Below are 27,264 nucleotides of genomic sequence, written 5' to 3' on the forward strand. Positions count from 1 at the left end.
TACAGCCCCGAGTTCTGACCGCCCGCCCGGCAGAGACTGCTTTGGCTGTGGACCTTTACTGATTACAATTACACAAGACTGCACGGTCATCGAATCCCTCGATGGGAGGGACGACCCAGCACTGAGTGTAGTTCCCACGCAGACAGTGTCTGATGAAGATGGTTGCAAAAAGCAAAAGGTTTATGAGACTGATGAATTCATCCATTATTTACTGAACTACTATCAGACACCAGGCTATGCACGTGTCTGCTCAGAGCCAAAACCCACTGTGAACAAGTGCTGGTGGAAGAGAGTAGTGTCTGATGATGATGGACAGTGTTTTCACATTAGCTTGAGTTACAAAATGTCCTCACAACAGTGACCTAGGTGCATTCAGGACACTTTCCTTTGTCTTTAAAATTAAACCTATTTCCCCAGTGATCAAATGCATCTGTTGGTTACTGTTTACTTCCTGCCCTATTAGCCAAAAACACACTTTCCTAACTAGTGAGTTCTGCTTCTGAAGCCCTGTGTGTTGGCGCTGAAAGGGAGGAACTGAGGGAACATCATTAATAAGATTTATGAGGTCAGTTAGTTCAGGCTTTGTTGATGTGCTACCTGGAAAAAGGGGAAAAAGGCATGGGGAGGGGAGAGAAGGAAGTGGAGACACAGGGGGTGATCAGGATCCATGATGTGAGGAGATAACAGCTTGTAAAAAGGCAGTAGCAGTGATTTGCTCCAAAACAGGAGGTCTGTGCTGTTTTTTTGAAATATATAAAAAAACCCAACCCAAAAAACACACAAAAATCCCAATATGAATCTTTAATTAGTCTACATTCAGTGCCTTTTTACAGTGCATCCAGCAAAAGCATCTAAGAAGATGGTCCTTAGCCCACCTTTGGCAAGAATGCTCTACTGCAGATCCAATAGAGTATTCTCAAATCAATAAAAGAGCTAAAAGACATCTCTCTGGTTGCCAGGAACTCAACTACTTATGGCGTTGTATTTCCTTGGTGGGAAGAAAATGTTTAGTCACCAGGGAGGGGGAAAAACTCAACTGTTTGAAGGAAGAATTCTAGACAAGGATACATGGATATAAACTTGCTATACGTTAGTACTGCTTGGAAACAGAAGGCTTCTAACCATAAAAGGGTGATATTTCTTCTTGGGATTTGCCTTTCTTGCTCGCCTGCACAAGACAGACCTCAGCTTAAGATTCTTCCCAAGCACAGGTTTTTTCCATCCAGTCTTCCCATTTCCATGACTCATTTCTTTGGTTGAGTTTTTACGTACTTGTCCTGGCTGATAAAATGAATCAGCAGATGAGCTCAGCCTTCCAATGCACAATGTAATCCATGGAAAAGATGGTGGCTGGTGTGAGTTTGTCTGTTGATATTTTTTCCCCTGTGTAAAGGGACCTGCCAGTCATTAAAGACAAAATATAAAAAAATGGATGTCACCAGCAAGATCAGTAACACCAATAACAGATGCCGTGTCCTGGGGAGGTATCTCTTCTGAAAGTGCAAAGGTGAGAACTTCTTCAATCAGTTCTGGTTGAGACATGGCTCGAAGAACTCATTTGATTAGATTCTTCTCTTCCTGCATGTCTGCTTGCTTGTGAAGCTTCAGCATAGTGTCTAAAGTAGTAGTATCTCCGTGCTTCAAAATAGTTCCATATGCAGGGCTCCTCAGATCAGCTAATAGCATTTGTTTTCCTTCCACATGGTGTCGTGAATGGGTGACTTAGAACACTTAAAGAACCACTGTCAAGGGTATCAGCAAAAGTGGTTTTAATATGTTGTAAAAGTGTGACTTAATGAAGCTGGATGGCAAGGTTCACTCTATTACTGTACAGCACAATCATCTGAACAATGATTCAGAATTACCAAGGCACAGATCAAAGTTACCAAGACAAAATCAAAGTTACCAACTCACAAATCAAAGTTACCATACTACAAGTTTATGTGCGATATCGGTCGCTTACCAGAGATCTGCCATGGGTGAAAGGTCTCTCTGCCTTGAGGAGCAACCTTGAGAGGCATCCCAGTCAAGGGGAGATCACTGCCATGCAGCCAAGCTGCCTAGTAGGGAGAGCTCAAAGAAGACTCACTTAGGCTGTCATATTTATGGAATAAAGTGGTTGGCTTGTAGTCAAATTACACTCCATGGGAAAGGTACGCATTAGATTCCTCGTACACACAACTTTATTGGTTCCTTGATAAAGGAGTATTGGAATATTCATGTGTTAATCACATGATCGGTGTTCCAAGCTCATATGCATCGATGCTTACGGTGTCACTGTGTTCCTTTGTGGGTTTTCAGAGAACAGATGGAAACCAGAGGAGTTCTTGGCCTGTTAACAGCTCAGGCCTTTACCTCCTTTTGAGCCTGTACCAAACTACCACTAGTTTGGTTCAGGGGTCAAGTGCCTCCATCACACTGCACCCTGTGGAGTTCTAGAAAACTAATTCTCATTACAGCCAAAAATTATCTGTTGGACTAAGAACTAACTTTCTTTCTTTCTTTCTTTCTTCCTTTCTTTCTTTCTTTCTGAGGTAACCTTGTTGTAGATTAAACCCGTCATCATACAAGCTGGTTAGAAAGTCCTAACACGGAAGTTAAACGTCTTAAAAAAAGAGAAAACACCACCAGGTACTTTTTAATTTTCCCTTAAAGAAATGTAAGTTCAACAAGTTTTCTGCGCAGCCAGCCAGTGGATGGCAGCATTCCACTCATCATTCAGTTGTTTCTAGCTATAAAGTGGTTGGGTAGGTGAGCTGCTTCTTATTCAGTAACTGATCTCATCAGTATCTAGGGAAAGAATATTTCAGCAGTCCACAAATTAGTTTCATGAGTCAAACCTGCAATGACAGCCATCTGCAATAAGCAAGGTTGTATCATTGTTATTTTTGAAACAAAACTATGCAATTTTCCTACTGTCCTTTGGAACAGGTCTTGGTGTTCTATTTCAAAAATAAATACAAGACAGAGGTTTGATTTTTCCTATAGACTGTGCAAGATAGGGAGATATATAGTCTCAATATGGAAAGTTATCTTAGCTTTTAAATTACTTGAGCAGTATGTAACATCCAGACATAGTTCCTGGAATGATGTTCCCAAGCCACAAGCAGAACCATAGCCAAGATTCTTATTTGCACGTATTTAAACACACTTTGTGCCCAAAGCTTATTCCAACTATCTTCCTCCGCTGCCTATTCCTGAAGCTCCCAGAGAAAGCTTGTCTACATACACTGGCTGCCAGGCTTTAAATCAAGCCAATTTGAAATGTAGTAGGTTATGATCTTGCAATCTGTGTGAACGCTCCTATGCATTGAAGTTGATTTATTTCAAATCTACTTTAGCTAAATAAGAATAAACCGAGAATAAACAAAAGATCTGGCTCTACACAGCCCTTTGCACCAGTTCTGCCTAAACTGATTTTCAAAGACATCACATGACCTGTGCAAGCAGGGTTTCACCTTTCCTTGCTGTCCAGCATTAAAAAGAAAATTTTTGTGAGAGTAGAGCAAATCAGGGGTCTGCCCAATCTCAGTAGGTAACAGATGGGATAAAGCCTAGAAAACTACAGGTTGCAGAGAAAAGTATAACTATCCTGCAAGAGGGAGATGTGGGATAATTATGGCACTCAAGATCTCTTTCTAATGTCTCAGACATTATATCTTTCGCATAAAACGAGATAGCTAATACTGGTCAAAACTGTATCTGCAAAACGATTCTGTATTTTCTTGTTGCCTCTAGAAACATCAAACCCACTTCTGAAGCAAGGTGCTCAGTTTCCCATATTGTTTGTAGCAATTATTTCCATAGTTGTATTATTCACTGCGTAAAAGTGAATCAGTTCCTTCATCCACTGTGTAAAAGTGAATCATCCCTTTATCAGTTTTGGATGTGGCACTTTTAATAATATGACATGGCACTTCTCAACATGAGAACGTTGCCAGAGTGATTTCCTTAAACAGCAGTTTTCTCTGTCTCCTTTGCCAGAGGAAATACAACTTGCTGTTCCTTCACAGAGTAACTCACCATGCTGCTCCAGCAACGTGCGCAGTCCTAGTAGGCAGGATACTCTGCAATTGTAAAAGACCACAGTTTCCAGTAGTTTGCTCCCTGAAATACAGAATATAAAATAGATTGTATTTACATATAATTTGCTTAATTACAGGTAATAAACTGTGGGTTTTTTCTGCAATCAGGAGGCATAGGATGAGTTTTTTACCTATTTGTGTGAGTTAGTACCTCTGGTAGCAGAGGTGCTAAGATGCACCAATGTTGGGTTGGAACATACTGTGCTTAAAAAGGAAGACAGCATTCTTATGCCAGTCACAAGCCTAACAAAATGAAACCAAAAGCCTCAAAAACACTGTGAAGGTGACCAGAAAGTTATAGATATTTGTGACAGAGTGTAACAGAGTTCAATTAAAAAAAAATCTAAACTTCATTGTTTGTCATTTAGTTCTTACAAAATAATTGCCAATGACATTAGAAAATGGAAATGTACTTTTTGTATAACCCCTCTCATAACAGGAAAACCAAAATATTAACAGCATTGTCTCCTAAATTAGTAGGTCTGTATCTTCTTATCTCTTATTTCTGTACCCCACACTCAGATCTTGAAAGAAATAGCTTTGTATGGCTATATTAAACTATTTATTTACGAGTTAAAACATGGAAGTTTTTCAACTTATTGCAACTTTGGAAAAGCAGCAGTTACAGAGTAGATTAATATAATGCCCCTGCAGCTGCAAACTTATCTCAAATTCTAGTTTGCCTATTTGGGTTTGGAAAAATATACGTAGAAAGGAAAAACATCATGTAACTTAGAGACAGTATCTTTCTTTGAAATTTAACCCCTTGTACCATGAAAAGACAATTTTATCTTTTAAGATAAAGAAAACCACAAACCACTGTCAATGTATAATGGACTGCTAGAAAACCTTCCTAACACAAGAACCAACAGCTGTGGAGAAGGCAAGTAGACCCAAGAAGCGTTTGTAGGTAAAGGTAGTATCTTTATCGTATCAACTTGTATAGTAAGAAAACGCAGACATGCTTTTTGGCACACAAAGGTGGAAGAGAAATAGACTTCCACACTAGATGTACCCCTAACAATTATTCTCAGGTTGTAATTGTATACATAACAATTAGACCATCTGAGAAAAGTGTTCGGTACACACCTCTGCCTGCAGCTCTAGGCTTGTGCGTGTCCTATGATGATCGCCCATTGCAGTTACAACTGTAACCGTAACAAGGGAAGAAATAAGTTGTCTGTTTTTAAGAAGGGGGAGAAAGGATATAAAATGTACCATGTTTTACAGTTGTATTTGGAAGATGGCAAGAGACAAAAAACCACTGAAAACTGAGGGAGTATTTGAGTGAATGGCTGCCCTAAATTGAATTCCCTTGGGGACCTTAAAGAAGATCAACCAAGTGCCGGAAAGTGCAGATGGTACCTTCAACAGCGTGCTGGCAAGGCACTGACAGCCTTGGGAGCTGCTCAGCTGCAGGGAGCTGGCTGCCACGTGGTGCCAAGCAACACAGGTACCGTGTTTCTGTTGGTTAAACACGGACAAGGTAGTGCCAAAACAGAGAAAAGCTGGCATTAAACCTTACATGCACATCACTCAGTAGTGGATGAGCTACCTTTGACGCAGGACAAAGAAAAACCTGGTATTGCACCACACCCCTGTAACTCAGCCTTCGCACCGCCCAAGTGAGGCAACTGCCAAGGAAGTAACTCTTTCTCTTGGGGGCTTCTTTAAGCCAACACACATATACGATGACCACAGGCCAATGCTGCCCAGCAGCAGGCGGGCACCTGCTGAGAGCGGGCGTGCAGGATGGCCATGGGCCTCGGCCGTGTGGGCCCTCAGGGGCGAAGAGTGGGGTGAGAAGGCACAGCCCGGGCAGCTGCCGGCACCTCCTGGGGCTCAGCCCAGCCCTGCTTTGCCAGTCATAGAATCACAGAATGGTTTGGGTTGGAAGGGACCTTAAAGATCATCTAGTTCCAGTCCCCATGCCATGGGCAGGGACACCTCCCACTGGACCAAGTTGCTCAAAGCCCCATCCAGCCTGGCCTTGAACACCTCCAGGCATGGGGCAGCCACAGCTTTGCTGGGCAACCTGTGCCAGTGTCTCACCGCCCTCATAGTGAAAAATTTCTTCCTGATACCCAATCTAAATCTACCCTCTTCTAGATTGAAGCCATTACCTCTCGTCCTATTGCTACATGTCCTGATAACGAGTCCCTCTCCATCTTTCTTGTAGGTCCCCTTCGGATGCTGGGTGGGGCTATAAGGTCTCCCCGGAGCCTTCTCTTCTCCAGGCTGAACACCCCCAAACTCTCTCAACCTGTCTTCATAGCAGAGGTGCTCCAGCCCTCTGAGCATCTTTGTGGCCTCCTTTGGACCTGCTCCAACAGGTCCACGTCCTTCTTATGTTGGGGGCCCCAGAGCTGGACACGGTACTGCAGGTGGGGTCTCACCAGAGCGGAGCAGAGGGGCAGAATCCCCTCCCTCGCCCTGCTGGCCACGCTGCTTTTGATGCAGCCCGGAACGGGGCTGGCTTTCTGGGCTGCGAGCGCACATTGCCGGCTCAATGCTCAATCATTCCTCAAAAACACGCGTGAAACCCCCGAACACCGCACAGCCGCGCCGCCCCGGGCTGCCCTTCCCCCGGGCTTCGGCCGCCTCAAAATGGTCACCGGGGTCGCGGTGCCCCCCGGGCCCGGGGTCGAGGCGGGCAGCTAGGCTCTGCTGTGGGGGGCAGGAGGAGCAGGCGATGCTGGGCCGCGCCCCAGAGGCGGGTCCCACTGCCGCTGCCCGGCGTGCGCCGCCTTCCGTTCCGTTCCGTTCCGTTCCGCTCCGCTCCGCCCCGCCCCGCCCCGGGGCGGTGGCGGGAAGGGCGGCCGGAGGGGTAAGGGGAGATGGCGGGTGGCCGGGCTTAGTGCCCAGCTCCTTCGGGCGAAGCAGCCGTGGCTGCCGGAGGGCGCTGGGAGCTCCGGCGCCGGGGAGTGGCTGCGGCCCACCCTGTGTGGGGAAGGGGCCACGGCCGGGGGGCCCTGCCGGGACGGGCTGGCCGGTGCCGGGCTCGGCTCGGATCGACTCGGGCGGGCCGGCCCTCCCCTCCCCTCTCGTCCGGCCGCCGGGGCGGCGGCGGGCTCGGCCGGAGGAGCGTCTCCCTCTCGCCTCCTCCTGCGGCCCGGGCGGTGCGCGCCGCGAGTGGCTGGGCCCGGGGGGCTTCCCGGAGAGGCCGCAAAGGCACTTTGGCAGCCCAGAGCAGGCCCGGGGGTGGCGGCTGCCCCGCAGTCGGGGCAGAAGAGCGGGTCGGGCCCTGCCTTCGGTTCCCGGCGAAACCGCCTCCGGGCGACGGCCGAGGGGTGGGCGGCAGCCGGGCGGTGTCTGGGCCCTGGCCGCGGGGCTCCTTCGAAGTGGTGGTGGCAAGGAGGCTTAAAGGAGTCGCTAGTCTTACATACTGTGTGTGCCTTTGGGATTCATATGTTTTCCATTGGAGAGTGTTAGAATATTGCAAGAAAAATTGTTCGGGGGCTGGAGAAAGTGCCTCACCATGACAGACTGAGGGAGCTGTCAAGGAGCTCAAGCTATGTATTTTATGTAAGAAAGATGACTGAGAGGCACCTGGATTATAGCATGTAAAAGGGGAAAAAAAACCAACCAAACAACCCCAAACCCACAAAACCACCTAGCTGCTGAAAGGATGTGGATCTAGTAGAGGAAGCCTTAACAAAAAATCAGTATTTGGAAGCGGCTTCCATTTCGAACGGCAACTGAGTGAGGAATGGAACAAACTGCTGGTGGGAAGCAGCAGGTTTTTGTACCATCGTGTTTTCGAACCAGAGCCAGGTGCCTTCCTGGAAGAGAAGGTGCAGCCGAATATGGTTAGCACAGGCCAGAGAAGTGATCCGATGGCCTGTTGTAGTCCTGATCAGCTTGAATCTGTTCGAAAATACTGTATTATTTTAGGCCCCTGAGACATAGGAAGTTGTTGAGTTTCACGAGAATTCCTCAGCAGAGCTGGGAAATGGTCACAGATCTGTAGAGTCCCAGGTCAGTATCTTAGTTCCTTTTTATACATTTATACACTTTTTTTTTTTTTTTTTATGTGGAGCATCTATCAGGATCATAACAACACGGGATCCCAGAAAAAAGGCATGCAGCTAGGAAAGGACAGTTCAGCCTGCAGTTATAGTAAACCCTAGTGCAAGGGCAAGTGTGTTCCTGATGTTATAACCGTGGCAGAATGGCTAAAAGGAAATAATCATTTGGTAAAGGAGTTGAATGTCAGATTCCTTGTGATTTGTCAGTTGGAACTGTTAAAATCTGAAGTTAACAGCTTATTAATACGTCAGGGTTGATTCCAAAAGGCTGTGCTGCTGAGCAGCAAGCCATTGGATCAGCCAGTGGATAATTCTGTGCTTTGTACCCAGTGATGTGATGAGAAATACATTTCTGGTGCTTGAAAACCTCCTGGCTATGAAGAAGGGTGGGGAAGAGGTAATGGTCCGCGCTGGCAAACCATTATAGTTTACTCAGCTCTATAAAGAGACTTTCGGGCTTACTTTTAGGTGATTTACTGCAGTAGTAGGAATATGGTTGCAGCCATGATGGTGAAAGGATGTAAGTGAAGAAAGATTTGCAAGGGCAGGATAATATCAGTTGGTTTAATGGATGTACTTGCAAAATGGAACAAGCGTTTGTGTACACCAGCTGTTCTTCAGGCTTGACTTTCATGTCTCTACAGGTTTCAACAGCAGTGTCCTGGATGTTCTAACCAGCTGCATCTCCAATCTTAGTGTGATGGAAAAAGTGCAGTTGATACTAAGATTATAGAGAGCTTTAGGAAGCTCTTTGTCTTAATGCACAGTGGGCAGAAAGGATTCTAGAGACTACTCACTTTTTCAGTTTTGTAGTAAGTACTTTGGCTTTGCTTGTATGAGATACTGAAGGTGTGTCTGTATATAGACACAGCCATATTCAGAGATTAATCGTGACATATTCAGCCTTGCCTGACAAAGTTGTGGTTAATTCTGAGTGCATTTGGCAGCAGTTCTTTTAACACGAGCAGTGCTGCAGTCTGTGCTGTAGCTGCTGCTTCCAGAGATTCCTGTTGTTTGGTTTGTTTTTTTAAACTATGCTAGCTTTTCCTTCAGTACATCTGTATTTCTTTTCTCCATCATTCTGAATATTAGGTCCAGTCACCCTCTTTACCAGACAGCTTCTTGCACTGCACTTGTCTTCCCCTATAGATTGAAGGCAAACAGGCATTCCTCGAGTAATGGCAGTGTAGTTTTTGACCTGTGACAACTGTCTTAGAGACTTTTTTTCATTTTGCCTCAGTGGAAGCTTTTATGTGGCACTCCTACAGTTCTCTCTATATATGTATCTTTTTTTTCCCCCTTTGGTTTATTATTTGGCTTGGGTTTTGGTTATATATGGTTTTTATGTTAGCATAGCCAAAAACACAGTTAGGTGGCAAAAAAAAAGAAATAAAAATATAGCATATGGACAGCACTAAAATATACTAACCTTTATGTGTTACTAGCTGCTGAGATTTTGTGGAAGAAACTGGCACAGATGGTGGTTTGCCAACTTTTGCTCTTTTTTCCTTGAAGTTAGACCTGAGAAGTCCTTGCTAACCAGTGGAAGCTTCTCTTAAACTTATTGGACACTTAAGCATGCGAGGGGAAAAAACCTTACAGTTGTCCTGTTTGTACTGGGCATAGAGATACTGATATTTGAAGTTCATGTATCTGAACTTAAGTCCTTTAACCAGAAAACAGCTTTTTGCTGTTTTGATTTCCTGAAAAATTGGTGTGGGTAAGGTAAAAACTGTAAATATTTTCAGTGTGGTTGGCACTGAAAGTGGGAGATAATCTCAGGAGCTGGCGAGACTCTTTGAAAGATACTTGTTTTCTTACTCCTAAGCATGAAGTAGGTGCATCAGCTGCCCTAATCAGGTGGCTTTTAGCTAGTAAAGAGTACCCTTTCTCTTCTCTGTACCTTTTTTCTTAAGTATGTTGAAGATGAATCTATTTAAGTGCTATGCCTAGTGTGGCATTATAAAAGAACACTGGCAATCTCTAAGCTGAAGTTCAGCAGCCTAATAGCTTAAACTAGGACACCTCTGTAAGTACTTATTAGGGTGTACCCTGTTTCAGTATTTTTTTCCCAGCAGGTGATTTCTAAACTGTGACCCTGAAATATACCTCTGTGCTGGAAATAACACTTGATCTTATTTATTTTTTCAGTGTAGGTAGACCTTGATGTGATTTGCTTGACTGTTTTCTTTTAATGTGCTCACATCTGGGCATCTGAAACTGATTAAAGGCAGCACACATCAACAGAATTAATCCATTTTTAAGCAAGCAAGCATTTGATCCAAGAGATGTTGCTCTGAGAGTCAGTGAACTCTAGTTTGGCAGAACTGCATGAATCCTGCAGCTAGGAATGCTCAGCTGAACATACTGAACTTTGAGTCCCCAGAAAAGCATGCCAGGAACAGATTTGGCCAAAGGTATGATGTCAAATTGTGAGCCCCTAATGTCACAGCAGGAGGAGATGTTTGGGAGTGGGGTGTTTGAGCTTGACTGACAACCCAGTGTGAATTTCAGAAGAGATATTCTAGTATGCCAAGGTAGAGAGACATTCTCATAAGTGTAGTAGTCACCTGGGGCCTCTCGTTTGCTGAGTAGATTGTCTGTGTTTGTATAAATACAGGGCAAACTGAGCTTCTAGGACTGATTCTGCTTCTTCCATGACAGGTGACCTTTGATACAACCAGTCATTCTAGTGAAAGAGCCATAAGAAAGAGAAGCCTGGAAGGACTAAAGCTGCAAGAACAGGAGCACGTTCGAAAAAAGGGGGAAAAAAAGACAGGGGGTTGAAAGGTGAGAGTGTATTTTTAGAGGATGTCCCATTTTCCTGAGATTTGTTACGCTACCTCAGACCGAGTAAAATCCAGGAAGAGTAGCGAATGTAAAAATACAGACTTTGAGGAAACAGGAGTTGGAGAACTTGAAGCAGTACTGTGTAGTTTTTAATTTATGTGTTACTGTTGGAAAGGAAAGCATCGTGATAATGCTGTGTATAAGGCATCAGATGAAGGGGTGTGGGTAATGAGAAAGGTTGGACTAGACACATGCTGAGGTCCCTTTCATGTTGGATTATTCTCTGATTGTGTGGGCCTGGAGTGACATGGGAGAGCTGTTGCTCTCAAATTGATGAGGCTTGATTGCTTAAGATTTTGCATGTGGGCTTTTTGTATTGCTCTATGCTGCGACATCACAAACTAATGTCTTTCTGCCCTGAAGGAAAATTAATGTGACATATATTTCTAGGTCCCTCCCAGTTGACTGGAAGGTCTAAAGCTGAAGATGAACACTTTTCCACCTTTCCCAATAGCCTCTTTTACGTGTTATTTTTTCATTGTTGTTATCTTCAGGGCAGTGTTCCTAAATTTTGTATATGAGTAATAATAGTATATTGAAGTTTTAATTCTGTAGATAGTGTGTTTGGATGGTGTCCTAAGCTGTCACTAGTAATTAATCATGTTACACACTTTCATATCTTAAAAAACCCCAACATTTAGAACACAGAGCATAGCGACTCTAACACTAGGTGTCTGAAAACACTGCTGTGCTTCCATTGTCAATACCCTCTTATTCAAATACTTTTTAAGAAAATACTTTTAAACACTTTAAAGTAAAAACACTTACTTAATAGGTAAAGCAAAAGCCATGTTCACAAGCAAAGCAAAACAAGGAATGAATTCACCAATTCCCATTGGCAGGCAGGTGTTCAGGCATCCCCAGGAAAGCAGGGCTCCATCATGGTTAACAGCGACTTGGGAAGACAAATGCCATCACTCTGAATGTCCCCAGCTTTTATTGCTGAACATGATGCCACATGGCATGGAATATCCCTTTGGTCAGTCAGGGTCAGCTGTCCCAGCTGTGTCCCTTCCCAGCTCCTTGTGCACCCCCAGCCCTCACTAGTGGGGTGATGTGAGGAGCAGAAAAGCCCTTGACTGTGTGTGAGCACTGCTCGGCAGAAACGAAAATATCCCTGTGTTATCAACAGTGTTTTCAGCACAAACTCAAACCATAGCCCCAGAATAGCTGCAGTGAAGAAAATTAACTTTACTGCAGCCAAAAGCAGCACACAGCTTCAATTTTAATTGTTTAGAATAGTGGGAATAGTCTTGTAGTATCTCTTAAATGGGACCCTCATGCTAATCTGTAGGGGAGATTTGGTAACTTAAGAATTAGATCCAAATGATCAGTCTCTATTTGTGTATTTGAAGACAAACAATGATGTGGCTCTATCGGAAACCCTGGAATACAAAGCATTGGAAGAGACAAAGAACTTTCTAAATGTGTGCGTCAGTTGGATGCATGTCATCTCTGTGCCATGTTTTTTTTTTTTTAAACACGTTATTCTACAAACAAGATTTCTTGTTAGCCACATGCAGATTCTTGGCGACTGGTTGCTGCTTATTAGCATTTCAAAGAGTTGCATCCAATTCCCCAGGACTCAAAATGTCAAACAAATGTCATCTAAATTGTCCCATATTGATAATTACCTAGAAAAAGACGTGGTGTTGAAAAGAAGTTCAAGAGAGAAAAAAGAAAGCTAAGCTGGAGAGGAGAGAAGAGAGGCAGATAGATGGAGATGAGAAACATCCCCCAAAGCAGCGGAAGGTACCAGCTGAAGAGCAGCAGTGGCCAGAGAATATGCCTGAATGGGAAGAAAGGAAATCCCTGCTAGCTCAGAGAAGAGTGGAGTCTGTCAGACTGCTTACAGTGCTGTTAAACCATGTGAAAGTAAGACTATTTTTAAACATATTTTAAGTTTTGAAGGGTATTTATTTGAGCCTGAATAATTCACTAGACATTTGATGTCTTGATGCCATTCAGAAGAATGCCTTGGGCCTGACCACTCAGAAGGCCTGAGGTCTAAGGCGTGTGACAGTCGGCTCTCCTCTTGCTCTGAGAGCTCATTTCCACCCAGAAACTTTGCCTTTGATGCTTGTCCGAGGCCTTGTTGTTACTGAGTAGAAATAGGGCTGGAAGGGCTGTATCGGCTCTGTTAGACCTGGTCCAGTGTTGCGAATGGGGAGTTTCGGGGTGGGAATGCAAATGACGCTATCTCTGCCTGTTTTCGCCTCAGGTCTGCAGGAGACAGAATTAAATTGACATAGAATACGCCCGTTGCATTTCTAGTAGCCTCTCTTTTGTGGCCAACGCTAAGCTGTCAGTTTTATTTCAGCTTGATTCAGCTAATGTGTTGTGAGAGTCAGCAGAGGAGTTATAAAAATTTGATTGTTTTGCACACAGATCAATGTTTGGAGGTTTATTTTAGTGCCTTGGGCTAAAAAAAGTTTTAAATGAAAACAGGGGTTGTCATTTCTCAGGGGTGCTAACATGGGTTTGTCTTCAGTTAGCTTTTAACAAGTGCATGTTTTCCCCAATCCTTAATGTTAAAGATTTCTAAAGGACTACAGTTCCTAAGAGCTGAAGTCAGAGGCCACCCTTGCCATTCTGCATGACTTCTAGGGCCCCGTAATATCTGACATTGCCCTCTTAGTTATGAAGGTGATGCGTTAAATAAACTTCTGTTTTTCACTACTTGGAAAGATGTAGATTGGTTGTATATGAACTCATTTAAAACAGTATATAACAAAGCAATTTATTCTAAATAAAATAGTCTACAAAAGTGTAGTAATTTTACTGTTGTACACAATACTAGTTGTTTTGATGCAGTGATCAAACATATTTTCTTATGCAGTTGCAGTGAGATAGATGAATTGTTTGAAAGGTCCACTTTCTATTTTAATTGAGAGTGCAGCTTTCTGAGATGATGAACTACATGTAGTTCTAACTTGGGAATAGTGAGATTGTGTGGTCAAGCTCTGAACTAAGACGAACTTACCTCTCACCTGTATAACCTTCTGACTGGGACTGCTTGCTTAGGAATTTGCAGTTTAGCACTGTTTATAGCACTCAATACATGTATATAATCATTTTCCTGATTTTTTTATTTGAAGGATATTGCGCAGTTGGCAAGTCAAAAAGTGGATCCTTCATTGGGCGTAAGGAAGGATGATTCCTTTTCTGAAACAGCATTAAAAGACATACATTGGGAACTAATTAACTCCCATTATCATACACACAAAGAGGTGAAACATAAGGAAGAGTTTAAGTGCCCATTAACCCCAAAAGGTGGCAGCTTACATAGTGAGGAAGGAGATGTGAGTTACTTCCGTGCATCTACTTGCCATATAGTCAGGACGATTTGGAATGATCCCTCTACAGCCCCGAGTTCTGACCGCCCACCCGGCAGAGACGTGTACAACTCCTTTGGTTGTGGACCTTTACTGATTACAATTACACAAGACTGCAGGGTCATCGAATCCCTCGATGGGAGGGACGACCCAGCACTGAGTGTAGTTCCCACGCAGACAGTGTCTGATGAAGATGGTTGCAAAAAGCAAAAGGTTTATGAGACTGATGAATTCATCCATTATTTACTGAACTACTATCAGACACCAGGCTATGCACGTGTCTGCTCAGAGCCAAAACCCACTGTGAACAAGTGCTGGTGGAAGAGGATAGTGTCCGATGGTGATAGTGATTTTGACATCAGCTTGAGTAACAAAGATGGTCAGCACTTCATGGAAGTGAGTCCTGTACAAAACTTCAACAAGAGAAATTGTAGTCGCGATGATAACTATAGGCTGGTGATCACTGCTGGGGAACTTCAGTCAACAGGCACAGTGTTAGAAAACAAGACCCATGGGGGTAGGTTTGCAAAAAAGTTGCAAGTGCGGAGGAATGACTCACTGACTGTCAATAACTTACCACATGCTGGACTGAATCATTCTTTGCATTGCACTGCTGTTAGTCATGATAAAGAACTCAAACCAGAAGATGGTAGCGATGAAGGTACTGTACTATACAAGATACGTAGATCTGCTTGCAGATTAAAGGATTTGTTGGAAGAGATCAGTGATTCTGAGTACTTTAGAGAGGCACATAGCGGCTTAATGAAGAGAACAGAAAGAAGGTGTGAAGAAATTTACAGCAATTGTAATAAAGGGTGCTTGCCTGCCAAAGCTGGGGAAAGAAGATTACTGGTTTGCCTTAAAAATGTAACTCTGGAAGGTCAAGAGAAGGAAAGCAGCAAATGTAGTTTCTGTTCTAATTCTGTCCATCAGGGCTTAGTAAGGCAGTGTGAACATAAGAAGTCGTGCAAGAGGTCTAGTAGTAAATTAAGACATGAAGGACAGAAAAGTGAGAGACAGTCCAGGGAAGAGGAGAGAAATGCTTCCAAAATGAAGAAAAGGCAAAAAAAGCTTTCTTCTAATCTTTTATCTGATGAATGTGGCTTTTCAGAGACGGACACTTGCATGCAGCTGGAGTCGCTCAGAAAGATACAAACAAAATGTAAGAAAATGCTCCATGACAAAGTGAAATTCAAGACATTTCATGCTGCCGTGACAACACCAGATGTTGCCGCTCATGATGGCTCGCCACTTCAGGAGACTCTCCAGAGGACAGGTGAGAAAGAGGGACACCAGAACTAAGGTGACTGAATCTGACAGGTCTCTGGCAGGTGAGGTTAGTTGCCGCAGTTCTTACAGTCATGAATGATAAGTGTTTTTAAAAAGAGTTTTAAAAAGCATACACATAGCATAAAAAAAAAGAGTGCGACTTCTCTGCGGTTAAAGGTTTGTTCAGTTTAGCTCAGAAACACTACACACATCTGCAGCTGAAGAGTAGTATTTGTCTACTTAGTTGTATAGCAAAGCATCTGTCATGGGCATTAGGTGGTTATTCTGTTAATAACAACATGAATGCTAACAACATGCTTTAGACGACTAAAACATTGTTAGGCAACTCAGTATGTGGTACATCTGTGTGGGAAGTACTGTCTGAAGTTAGTGAATTTATATACAGGTAGTAATTTGATCTGCATACAGGATTACTGTGTTTCTGGCTATTGTTACTCACAGCCCTTTCAGTTTCCTATGCTTTCTGTTTGTTGGCATATACCCTACAGCTACCTCCCCCTACCCTTTCCCTCCCTGCCCCACCAACAAACTCATTTCAAGTAACTTTTTCATATACTTATCTACAGGAGATGAGAGGAAATTAATGTTGAGAAGAGAGATGGATGCAGATGTCAGAGGATGCCCTCTGTTTCCTCTTGAGATAATTCAGACAAACCCCTGCTCAGATACTTTCTGTGGAGCAGAGCCCAGAAGAGGATGCTGAACAGCTACTATATAATGGCTCTCAAGTTTCTATATAGAAGTGGGAGAAGAAAGCCCTTTGACCATTAAATGGTATATGAAATACTGGGGGTTTTTTTGCTTAGGTAATTCCTTTGGTTAGAATATCTAACTGGTGTAGTGAGCCACAAAACCAGAATCTGTGTTTGCCTTCTGGATAACAAACGACCAAAACTTTCCGCAGGGCCAGACGAACTTTCATGGACCAGTTGCTAAGAATTCGAAAGGTTACAGATTGAGAGCTCAAAGTGTTATATTGTGATTAAATGTAGGGAACCGTGTAAATATCAAAGTTGCAGTATTTAGTAATAATGAGTCATTGGAAAAAAACATAGCTGTGTAAATACCAGAGCAAGCATATGAAGTGCCTCCTCAATCAGATCGTTAAAATGATGGGGCTGGAAGGTGTGGGGGACGTTTATACTTAATTGTGTGAAGTAATAGATTTCCAAATATGGAAAAAATCCCATCTTCTGTAAAACCCACACTGGAAAAATGCTTTTTTTCTATTTACAATTGTAGAGGTGTTTCTGAAAACTTGCTGGTCTTTTGGAGGATGGATTTCACTGAACTTGTGCTGGATGTAGTGCTTCCAGGAACCCAAATGATTGTCTAAGCAAAGCTCTGAATGTTAGATGGTGAAAGGGCAATGTTTGTCAGCTTGCTGACAGTCCCCGTATAGATGCAGGTTGAAAATTTGTCCACAGGATTTCAAAATGTGCCCTTTTGAAGGCACATGCAGTGAGATAGCTATTTAGTATGAGTTTCCTTACAAACATTTCCAGAAGAATTGTCAAATGTCAGATTCGTGCTGCATGTAGGCAAAAATGTGAAAATGCAGTCTAGGAGCTTGAGTTATATCCATATTTGTTCAGCTGCCTATATTTACAAGATAGCAACAATTGCTTTTGGACAAAGTCCCTTAGCAGGATACAGAGGACCAGTTCTAAGTTCGATACACTGATTATTTCAGCTTTCATTTTAGTATGCTTTATTTATTACATGTCAATATACTAAGTTAATGTCATGATGTTGCCTTCATTACATAGAATCTTACCCATGTTTGTAACTTCTGGTCTAATAAATAGTAATAAAAAAAAATAGTAATTGTTCGTGGTAGATAGATTCCCCCTCCCCCCCCCAGTGTTCAATACTGGTGATTCCTACAGGCTTCTAAACCAGGTTTTATCAGTCTTCTCTGTTCATACGTTCAGATGTTGAGTGCCTTTTCAGGATCATGAATGACAAATGGTTGCTACTCAAAGTACTCTTAGTCTATTACTTTTATCTAAAAAGATGTTATTTTCTTGACATAAATATTTTCTGACTATTTTGGAGAACTTTATGCCCCTCATAAGTCTCCTTTTTAGTATTTTATGGAGTTACAATGAAGGTCATCTATTGTATTTGTTGACCATGTAAAATGTTTCACTTGCACTGATACAACATACCAAGGGTGTTTGTTTTTTCTCTACGCAATATTTGCAGATTAAATATGGCAAAACTTTCCCCTCTGCCAATCTGTAGACAGTCCTGTGTCCCTAAGTACCCATTTCCCATGAGACAGGCTTTTCAATTACAGATGAGGAAGTATTTCTTCTTGTTAATCTGGGGGATCAGGAACTAAAGATTTCCTTCGGTGTAGATGTCCAGTGTTTTATGAACATGTCACAATATTCAATAACAAATAAATACCAGTTCTGTAATAGCTTCTTGCGTTCACCTATATTGATTGAAGCTGATAAAGCAAATACTCTACTTCCAAGTCCTCATTCCATCTAAAAGATTGTTAGTAAATAAAATACATGTGCACTTTAAAATGTGAGACACCATTGTAATCTTCATACTGAAACAGAACTTTTGTGTTTCCTATCTGTTTACAGATGGCATTATTTAGAACCTGTTTTCAGGTATGTTCATACTAATTCCTTACTTTTCCTATCGACACACTTAGTTTGAGCCCCATCCTTTCATATGCAGGACTGTTCAGTATCATTTTGTTTATTGTTGTGAAGGATAATCTTTAAAGGTACGTATAACAGTTTGCTTTAGAACTCTTCAAATGCATAGCTTTGTAGATAAAATTTCAATAGTTATAGAAATAAATGCCACATGTCAAGTATGGAAGTTACAGAATGTTTAGACAAATAGAACATTTCATAGGTGAAGAAGATGCATTAAAAGCAGCATTTATATAGTTCAGCAGTGGAAATGTTTTAACATTGCTAGCATTATTTTACGCCTTTCAGTTTGAGCCTGGTGTGTGCTGTTGTACTCAGCTGCTGTTTCAAGAGGTGGGGGTTTTTTATAGAAACATGGTTTACTCTGACATGTATGAAGTGGGGCCCTGAGACTGCAGATTTGCAATCAAATCTGAATTTCTGTACAAAACTAATGAAAATGCCTCCTACCAGAGCTAGTGAGAACAGAAATCTTCTCAGGGGAGCTGTCTGAACTGGGCTTGTTATTTGAAATAACGTGGCCAGTTGGTTGTGCCTTGTGCTAAATGCTGAAGTCAAAATCCTATGGGCTGTTTAGAAATACACAATGTCCATTATTATATTACTCTGTCTGCTTGAAATACAAGAATATAGCAATTATGATCTAAAGCTCTTTCTTCTTAATCCAGAGATCCCAGGCAATGCATAGAAACACTTTGCCTTTTGTAAAGCCCCTTACATAATCCTTGACATAAGCGTTCATTCCTGAACTGTTTTTGTTTCGCTGAAACAGCATGAAGTAAGAGCTAATACAGGTGCTTAAGAGCAGGTAAGAGTCCAGACAAAAGAATACCTGAATTGTACAAAGCAGCTGAGAGCGCGCCAGAACTGGTTGGAAATGAGATGCTACTTAATTGTTTTGATTTGTCCTAGAGCTCCTCCCAAATGCCTTGGTGACACACAAGTAATGGGTGTTTGGATGCTTCAGCTGAGGGAGATTGCTGAGTCTCTGCCCTTAGTTGGTCATTGTGTCCTCCTTAGTTAGTGTACAATCTGTTAAGGTACCTGGCATGGTTCTTTTTGCTTAGTCATTGCAGCCAGTCACTGTTGAAGGAAGGGATCAAATTGCAATCAACAGAGTAAAAAATAAGCTAAAACTCATCCATTTTCTCCAGCACTTTAGAAGAAAATAAAATCCATGCCTGCTGCTTCATGAAACCACTGCTTTTGTGACTTGCTGCTTTTCCTTTCGCAATAAATTTGTTTTCTCTGAAAAAGCAGTCTTGCCAAAGTGTAATACTTCCCAAGAGGCACACAGATGCTTAACATTAAGCTCTGCCTTGTGTTACTGCCTGTTTTCTGGGTAGTTTTTATTTATTTTTCTTTGTGATGCATCGTGTTGTAGCGTATAGATTATATAGATTAATACTTAAAATAGTGCTAGTTCCTCAGGATACATTATGGACCAACTTAAGAGTCAGATGGTCGGGTCCACTGAAGGGTAGGTTACAGACCAGCCTAGTTCTGCTACATGACTGCTTTCCAAATCTCCAGCTTTTGCTCACTTTTCACAATGACTCGAGCCTTTTTATGCCTAACTCTCTTTTTGCAAGCATATTATACAACATGAACATGTTCTATATTTAATGTTCTGTTAAAGTTATGCTACAGAACTGTATTTACAGGTATTCAGCTAGAACATACTATACTCAGTCTATGTGTTGGATAATGTAAGGCGTTGCAGAAGGACAATATAAAACTTGAAACACTGGGGGAGAATTAAGTATCACGTTTAGTTGCAGGAAATAAAAAACAAGCGTCACCATTATGCAAGAGTATTTTATTTTCTGCCTTAAACAAATAAAAAAGCACATTTCTGATTTGAGGTAAACCATTAGTAGTAGTTTGCAAAGGGTATAAATGTCTCTAAAAATAAAATAGCAACACAAAGGTCATGACAAGATTTACACGTGTCTCTAGACCTTCATTAGGTAGTTTATACAGTACCACTTTACACAAGCTATCTGGCTCAAACAACCGCACTCTTCATTTGAAGGCCCAGTGTAACCAAAAGAAAACACCATGTCAGTGTTAGGATGGAGGGAAAGTCATTTGTTCTCGCCACAGATGGTCTCAGGCACTTTAACGTGTGTGTCAACTTGTACAGGAAAGCTGCTGTTGTGCAATGCACTCTTACTTCCGATCTTACTTTGCCTCGTTCACACCTTCCCACTCAGGACTCAGTTCATCATTTCAGTCGTGTTGCCAAATTAAAACAACTCGGCTGAACCAGAGAAACTAAATACAGGGAGCTATACCAGACAGGCACCCAAGCAGAATCACTTTGACATGAAACACGTTTACAAGTGACCAGCAAATCATTAGTTACCTCCTTGGAATTTCTGAGAAAGTTTTGCACAAGTATTTTGAATGACGAAGGAACACATTTACATTTTTCCTTGGTGAAATCCATTTACCCAGCCCCCTCTGGTAGGAGACTAGGTTACATAGTTGAACAAACCTAGTAATTAAGCATAGATGTGAGGTAAGAGAGTAAATAAGTAAAAAACAATTCAAAGGTCAGGTCCCCCAGGTACAGCATTGCTGGTTATGCATGAGATTGTGCCGTTTCTTTTAATGGCAATGTTCCAAAGCAACAAAGGCCTCAACACAGAAACGGCTTACATCATGTTATTTTATTTTGTACAGGAAACTTGTAGAAGTTACAGTGACCAGAAACATTTTTTCTGCTAGTTAAAGCTGCATGTACAAGAGCATTTGTTAATCATGCCATACCAGCAAGCTTTTTTTAGGCTGGGGAATCAATAGCAGCTGGTCTTCCCTGTTTAATATAATTTCATTAAAATTCACAAAAGAGTTTTACTAAGAGGAAAAATGAATGAATAGTAGTCCAGTAGAGTCACACTCACAGTGTACCTGGTTTTTAGGGATGCCTACTTACACTCGATATCTAAACCTTTGTAATACTTCAGATGTGTTTTAAAAGTAATCAAAGAATATTAATCCATGCATAATTATGCATGACTGAATACATCATGTATTTATCAGTCCTTATTAATTTTCTAAGTATCTAAAAGTGATTTAACCCCTCAAAAATTATTTTTTTTCTTAAAGCAGTTAGTGTTTCATCTGTAAGCTGCTATGTAACTCCTTAAAAGCCAAATTATGTTACGTAATATTGGACTACATTGCACCACAAACAAGTATGATGCTTCATGGACAAAAAATATTGTCCCTTTTCTAAAGGAATTACAACCCAAGGCCTAGATCCTGCAGAAACTAACACAAAACAAGATTTTGTGGAATTTGTGTTGCATATGTGAAGTTACTCTTGTGCTTGTGTCCACAGTGCTAGGTTGTTAATGAAAAACCAGATTTCAACCTACTCTACACTTAATGGTGATCAAAGAAAAACAGTAATAGTCCTTTATTGCCAAAATTGCAGTTTACTTTAGCACAAACATTTTTTGTGCATACTTCAGATTATGCAGGTGTTTAAAGGAAGACAGATCTTTCACCTCTAGTAATTTACCACTGTGTTGTAAAAGGAAACCTTTGAAAAGAAACAATCCACTGTAACTCTGGACCTTTTGTAAGCATTGCTGCTGTTGCAACTTGTAGAACAGAAGCAGAATGTTATAAACGACCCCTTACGATTCAAAAACAGATTGTTCCTCACTGCACTCTAGTCTTTCTTTGCATCCTGGGCATCTTTTTCTTCTTCATCAGAGTATACAGTGGGTTCCTCCCCTTCCTTCAGCAGCTTACCAACATGGTGATACTTAACTGGGAAAAAGAAAAGAATCCATGTCATTATTCTGCCCTGAAGATGTATCTTTTTTAACTCCTATGTCTGTTTCCTGAATCAACAGGATGCCCATATTATAATAAAACAGCTGTCGTGCTCAGCAACTTGTTCCAAATACTGAGGGGAAGGAGAAAAGCTGAAATAAACTACCTGAACTACTATTAATGTGGTAGTAAGTGTAAGAAACGTGCAAAGTAAATGTAACTATAGTTCTCCTCCTATTGCCTAAGCCAAAAGATGAGTGAATATAAAGACACATGTAAACTGAGGGACTCATGCAGCTAAAGAAACAGAATCCTGAATTAGATTATTTCTCTTGCCAATGTCAAAGCTAGTTTTTCAACCAATGGATTCTTAGAATATTTACGTTATGTATTATACAGGCAGGCACATACATACACGCGCACAACTTTCAAGGGGTTTTATTTTTTGGAATATATGTTGAAAATATCCAATAGGACAGAAAAGAGATCCTTTCTCCCAAAGATAAAGACGGATCCATTATCCGATTATGCAGCTAAGCCTCTGCCTTATAAAACCACCAAGATCATATACATGTAAGAACTGAGAGCTATGCTATGTTGCCCATCTGTCCAACTTCAACAAAGCAAAAGATGCTTCCGCCTACAGGTATTTCGGACTAGCGTTGTTATAATTAATAAGAATTTCAAGCAACTAATTGCCAAATTTACTAGAAACACAGTAATAAAAAGAGTGCGGTTCACTGTCAGTCCTGATGCCTGGTTCTTGAAAAGGGAGATTTAAACACTAGTTTAGGTCAGATACTTGGTAGCATAGTTCTGGTTTCTGCGACATACTTGTTAGCATCATAAAACAGCCATTCGGTGTGGCGTGATTAACAGTCTTGATTAAGACAGGCAGAATGCCAATGTAGTAGGGGCACGTCAGGTCAGGACTGAGACGGTCTGATGACATTATGTGGAGGAAAGCTGCAATTCTAGGTAGTGATAGTAAACCTTTAATACTGAACACTAGATTTAAAAACAAAAAACATTTGATTTCCACTATACTAATTCTTTGTATATGCATTTTCCATCATACGTATATAAAAAAATTCATCAAGACAAACAACTGATGCATTTATTTTTTGTCTTACTCGAATAGAAATAATCCCTTTGGTGTTTGCTTGCCTAAAAGGCATCATGAGATATGGAAGAATTATTTTTCATCAACAAGATGCACAATAGGAAGGAAAAAAAAATACCAGCGGGCATGCCCCGATACAGGTCAACACAGCAGTTTCCATAAAACTGTGGTCTGAAGTTCTCCTTTTTGAGCAGCAAGTTGAGGCACACAACACAAAACAGCTGGAATTGTCTTTTTTAAACTTTTAATACTAAGCATAGAAAAACAAGGCAACTATGAAAGTTTCTTCCTTCTGTTCATTTTAGAACAAACATCTCAAGTGTGCAAGTTGCCTTTTTTCCTCTGCCAATCTGGCCATCACTGGCACGGTAAAGACCAGGCTACTTGCAAGCACAAAGCTGTAATTTGCCCATTTCTGATCACCTTCTGGGGGCGAAAGTCAGTTGTATACAGTTCTCCGTGAATCTGATAAAGCCACCCACAAGGCCATGCAGAATAACTTATTTGGAGTACAAAAAGTTCTATCAAGAGCTCCAAGGGGAAAAGGCCAAATTTAAACACTCTTCAAAACTCAAAACCCCAAAGTAGTAGTAATTCAAATGTTACTTTTATTTCTGAGAAGCGGAACAGGACATAAGCTTCATTTTTCAGGGCATTAAAATCTACTCGTCTTTACAGATGGGGTCTTAACTGTATCAAAACATGCTCTTAATTTCCAGTTCCTGGCAACTTTTTGGGTGGTCTTATAGCTCTTATCCTATGACATCGCTCCTTCGGAAGTCCTTCCTCCTTACAGAAGTAAGGAGCAGTGGGAGGGAGAATGCAGAAGGAAAACCTGACATTTCTCTTAATTCTTTTGAGCAACAGTAATTCTAGTACTACTTAGTAAACTGAGGTATTAACTCAAAATAAGTCTCCAGACTGATGCTTCCAGCTTGTAAGAGCCTTTTAAACATTGCTTCCCTTTTTACACAACTAGTTAGCCACTTCTTTGTAAATAGGTTTAAAATTGCTTACAAGTGAATTGTGACTCCCAGTCCCTCAAGGTCTCTTGCTGTGTAGCATTGAGATCAGAGAGGTCATCATAGTCATCCCTCAGAGCCTCCTTATCCAGGCAGAAAGTGGCAAGACCTCGGGATGCATCTCTTCCAGCAAAAATCCCATACGGGCCCTCTTTAAAATAAAAACATAAGCAGCATTATTACAGAGGTAATGGATGCTCTATGATCTTCATGGATCAGAATCCCCAGACTGAAACAGATGATGAGTTCCTACCCTGACCTGTGGGTCAGAGGTGCCTCAAACTTCTGAAATGAAAGTTTTATTCTGCTTGGCAAGAAAGGAAAACAGGAAGAGGACAAGAAACAAAACTATAGGAAGAGATACTGAGTTTGCTGAAACATCAGGACGATGAACCACACAAAGGTGCACAGAACATACAAACAGGGTATGAATAAGCATACAAACTGGGAAGCACATCCTCAGAAACAGAAGAAGGATTTATAAGTCTGAGGTGAAATGCAAGTTTTCTAAGAGATGCTCCTTATTTAAAAAGCTGAAAGGATGACTTGACAGAAAATTTGGTGAAGATACTAGAAATTACCAACTTTTAAGAAACATCTCTTAAAACTTCAAAACACAAGATGAACTCAAATGATTAAAACATGTAACTCACAGTAAATCAGAGATATCTTATCGACAGACTCTTGCTAAACTTCATTAATGATTAACTGGCTTGCATGACAAGCCGAAAATTGAGGTATCGCATGTTGCAACTGGACATTGAAAGTTCTTCTTAAAGGAGCTTAAAGAAGTTAGATGCAAACTTTGGTTACTGTAGACAGCGTGCCATCTTCCACACCTCCTACAGTGAGCTTTTTCCTAAATTCATCAAAAGAACCTTACTTTTCCATTAAAATGAAAACCAAAGTAGCCAGACACTTTGATGAACCATTCAGCAATTATCAAATTAGATGCCACGGGCAGCTTTTACTGTTGTCAAAGAAGGTGGCAACCAAAGCATGGTCCTTAAGTCAAGTGGTTTTCAGTTGCACGAACACAAACCTGCACATCTAACTCAGCTGTATGTATCACCTTGACTGCTGCAGAAAGCAAAGTTACAATCCAGCATCATTCAGCAACAGTTTCCAGTCTATGTTTGGACCAAAAGTAATAATCTCATCGTGCTTCCAAATACGTCTCCTGCAGTGTTCTCATCTGAGTAGCACTGGCAACTCACTACTGAAGCTACCAGCTGTCTGGATGGCTCAAGAGTGGTCATGCCAGACAGATCCTGGTACAAATCAGCAAGCCTCAGCAAAGCTTTTTAACAGGAGGCCTCTATTAAAAATAAAAACCCATCTGCTAGCAGAGGTAATTAAACTCTTATCCCTGGGTGCACATACCCACCTCATCGCTAGCTGCTCTATAAGCCTCTGCACAGCTTGTTCAATCTGCACATTTGAACTGCCTACACTCCTGATAGGAAGCTAGTTTAATCTAAATCGCTAAGCATTTAGTATAAATATTATGCAATAGAGTGATGTCCACTAGAAGCTGGGAATGGAATGTAAACACTGAGGGAACACTCCGCTTCTGCTGCCCGGCATCGGGCAAAGGCACCCGAGGCCAAGTGAGCCGCCCAACTCAAGAGCGGCACAACTCCTGACGGTACCTGCGCTGCGTGTCACCTGCCCTGGGAAAATAAAGAGAATAAATGAGGCAACGTCGGCTGGCAGAGCCGGAGCTTTCACAACACCGAGGCCCGACTCCGGGGCCCGGGTGGCCGCAGTAACCCAGTACCGCAGATCCTCTCACGGGCTGCACCGTGCTCACCCTTCCCGGCTCTGGGAGAGCCAAATCCTCTCCAAACCTCCGGACCGTGAGCAGGGCCGAGAGGGAGCGGGCAGCTTGGCCAAGCAAGCTCCTGGCCTGCTAGCCCCGCAGGCCGGGAGGCGGTCAGCCATTAACGCACAGAGACCCCCGCGCCGCTGGGATCCCCCCCGCAGCCAGCACCGACCCTCCCCGGCCAAGCCGCCGAGCGCCCTGCGACCCCTCCGGCCAAAGAGCCGGGGCTGCCGCGGCTGGGCTCGCCCCCGCCCTCACCGGGCCCGTAGAACTTCCTGGCGCGGGTCACGTCGAAGACTTTGCCGTTGATGGCCATGAGGATGCGGGGGTCCTGCACCCCGTCGTAGGGCCGCAGCTGCGCCAGCGTGAAATCGCGGCGCTTCATCTTGGGCAGCGGCGGCGGGTCGGCCTCGCCCGCCGGCACCGCCGGCCTCTCGCCCCGCAGGATCTGGTAGAGGAGGAAGAGGCAGAGGCCCAGCAGGCTCAGGTTGAGCGGGGAGCCCACGATCTCCAGCAGCAGGCCGCCGCCGCCCCCCTCGGCCGCCGCCTCCTCGCCGGCCACCGCCACCTCCTCGCGGGCCATCGGGCTCGGCTGCGCTCCGCACGGCGGGCTCTGAGGCGCGATGCAGCAGCGGCGGCGGCAGGGAGGAGGAGGAGGAGGAGGACGAAGATGATCCGCCGGCCCAGGGGCGGCCCGGCCGTGTGGGGAGGAAGGGAGGGGCCGAGGGCGGGAGGAAGCTGAGGCGCGGCTGCCGCCCTCAGGCTGCGGGGCTCGGTGCCGGCCGGCGCCTAACCCGCCTCCGACAGTAGGTGGTGGTGTGAGCCCGGCGATGGCGAGGGGAGTCCGGGTAGCCCGCGGCCCGGCGAGGGAAGCCGCGCAGCTGAGGCGAGGGCCGCTTGGCGGAGGGCGCCGGCGGCCGCCATTCCCCGCCGAGGCGGCAGCGGGTCAGGTCAGGCCGCGGTGGCGGCACCGCGGCACACGGTTTCACAGAAATTTGGGCAAAAACAACCTCGCTCAAAGCTGCCGTGCGGTTCGGTGGGAGCCAGGCAGTACCTTCGCCGCGCTTGCTCCTCCTGTGCCAGGGCACAGCTTCACTTTCCTGACGGGGCAGCATCATTTTGGATTGCTTACAGTGACTGTGCCAAACTCAAATAGGAGAAAAGGGAGGAAATTACCAAACTTTGCGGTTTTTCCCCCTTAGGTAATAGCCCTGGCCCCCACAAACCACAGAA

At 43.1% G+C, this 27,264-nt stretch overlaps 2 protein-coding genes across 5 annotated transcripts; one reads left to right on the forward strand and one right to left on the reverse strand.

Annotated features, from left to right (window-relative positions):
• The first annotated feature begins 6,871 nt into the window (after positions 1 to 6,871).
• LOC141748187 (A-kinase anchor protein 17B-like) lies at positions 6,872 to 17,817 on the forward strand. 4 transcript variants are annotated; one of them, XR_012588939.1, is made up of 5 exons: positions 6,872 to 6,912; positions 10,778 to 10,903; positions 12,602 to 12,838; positions 15,410 to 15,574; positions 16,155 to 17,817. XR_012588939.1 is itself a non-coding variant. In XM_074599779.1 (5 exons), exons 3-5 carry the CDS (start codon positions 12,749 to 12,751, stop codon positions 16,289 to 16,291), a joined length of 1,740 nt encoding a protein of 579 aa, XP_074455880.1. In that variant the 5' UTR covers positions 6,872 to 6,912; positions 10,778 to 10,903; positions 12,602 to 12,748; the 3' UTR covers positions 16,292 to 17,817. The 4 variants fall into 4 exon arrangements, 3 of the variants coding, with proteins under 3 accessions (XP_074455880.1, XP_074455881.1, XP_074455882.1); XM_074599779.1 differs by having other exon boundaries at positions 14,062 to 15,574; XM_074599780.1 differs by lacking the exon at positions 6,872 to 6,912 and adding an exon at positions 8,758 to 8,925 and having other exon boundaries at positions 14,062 to 15,574.
• Positions 17,818 to 20,067: 2,250 nt separating this feature from the next.
• Positions 20,068 to 26,830, reverse strand: PGRMC1 (progesterone receptor membrane component 1). Its single transcript, XM_074599782.1, has 3 exons — positions 26,290 to 26,830; positions 24,202 to 24,357; positions 20,068 to 22,055 (listed from the first exon to the last, which is right to left on the reverse strand). The coding sequence occupies exons 1-3, from the start codon at positions 26,612 to 26,614 to the stop codon at positions 21,955 to 21,957; spliced, it is 582 nt and encodes a 193-aa protein (XP_074455883.1). The 5' UTR covers positions 26,615 to 26,830; the 3' UTR covers positions 20,068 to 21,954.
• Positions 26,831 to 27,264: the final 434 nt, after the last annotated feature.

This window comes from Larus michahellis, chromosome 9 (genome assembly GCF_964199755.1).
Source record: "Larus michahellis chromosome 9, bLarMic1.1, whole genome shotgun sequence".
In the NCBI taxonomy this organism is placed as follows: domain Eukaryota; kingdom Metazoa; phylum Chordata; class Aves; order Charadriiformes; family Laridae; genus Larus; species Larus michahellis.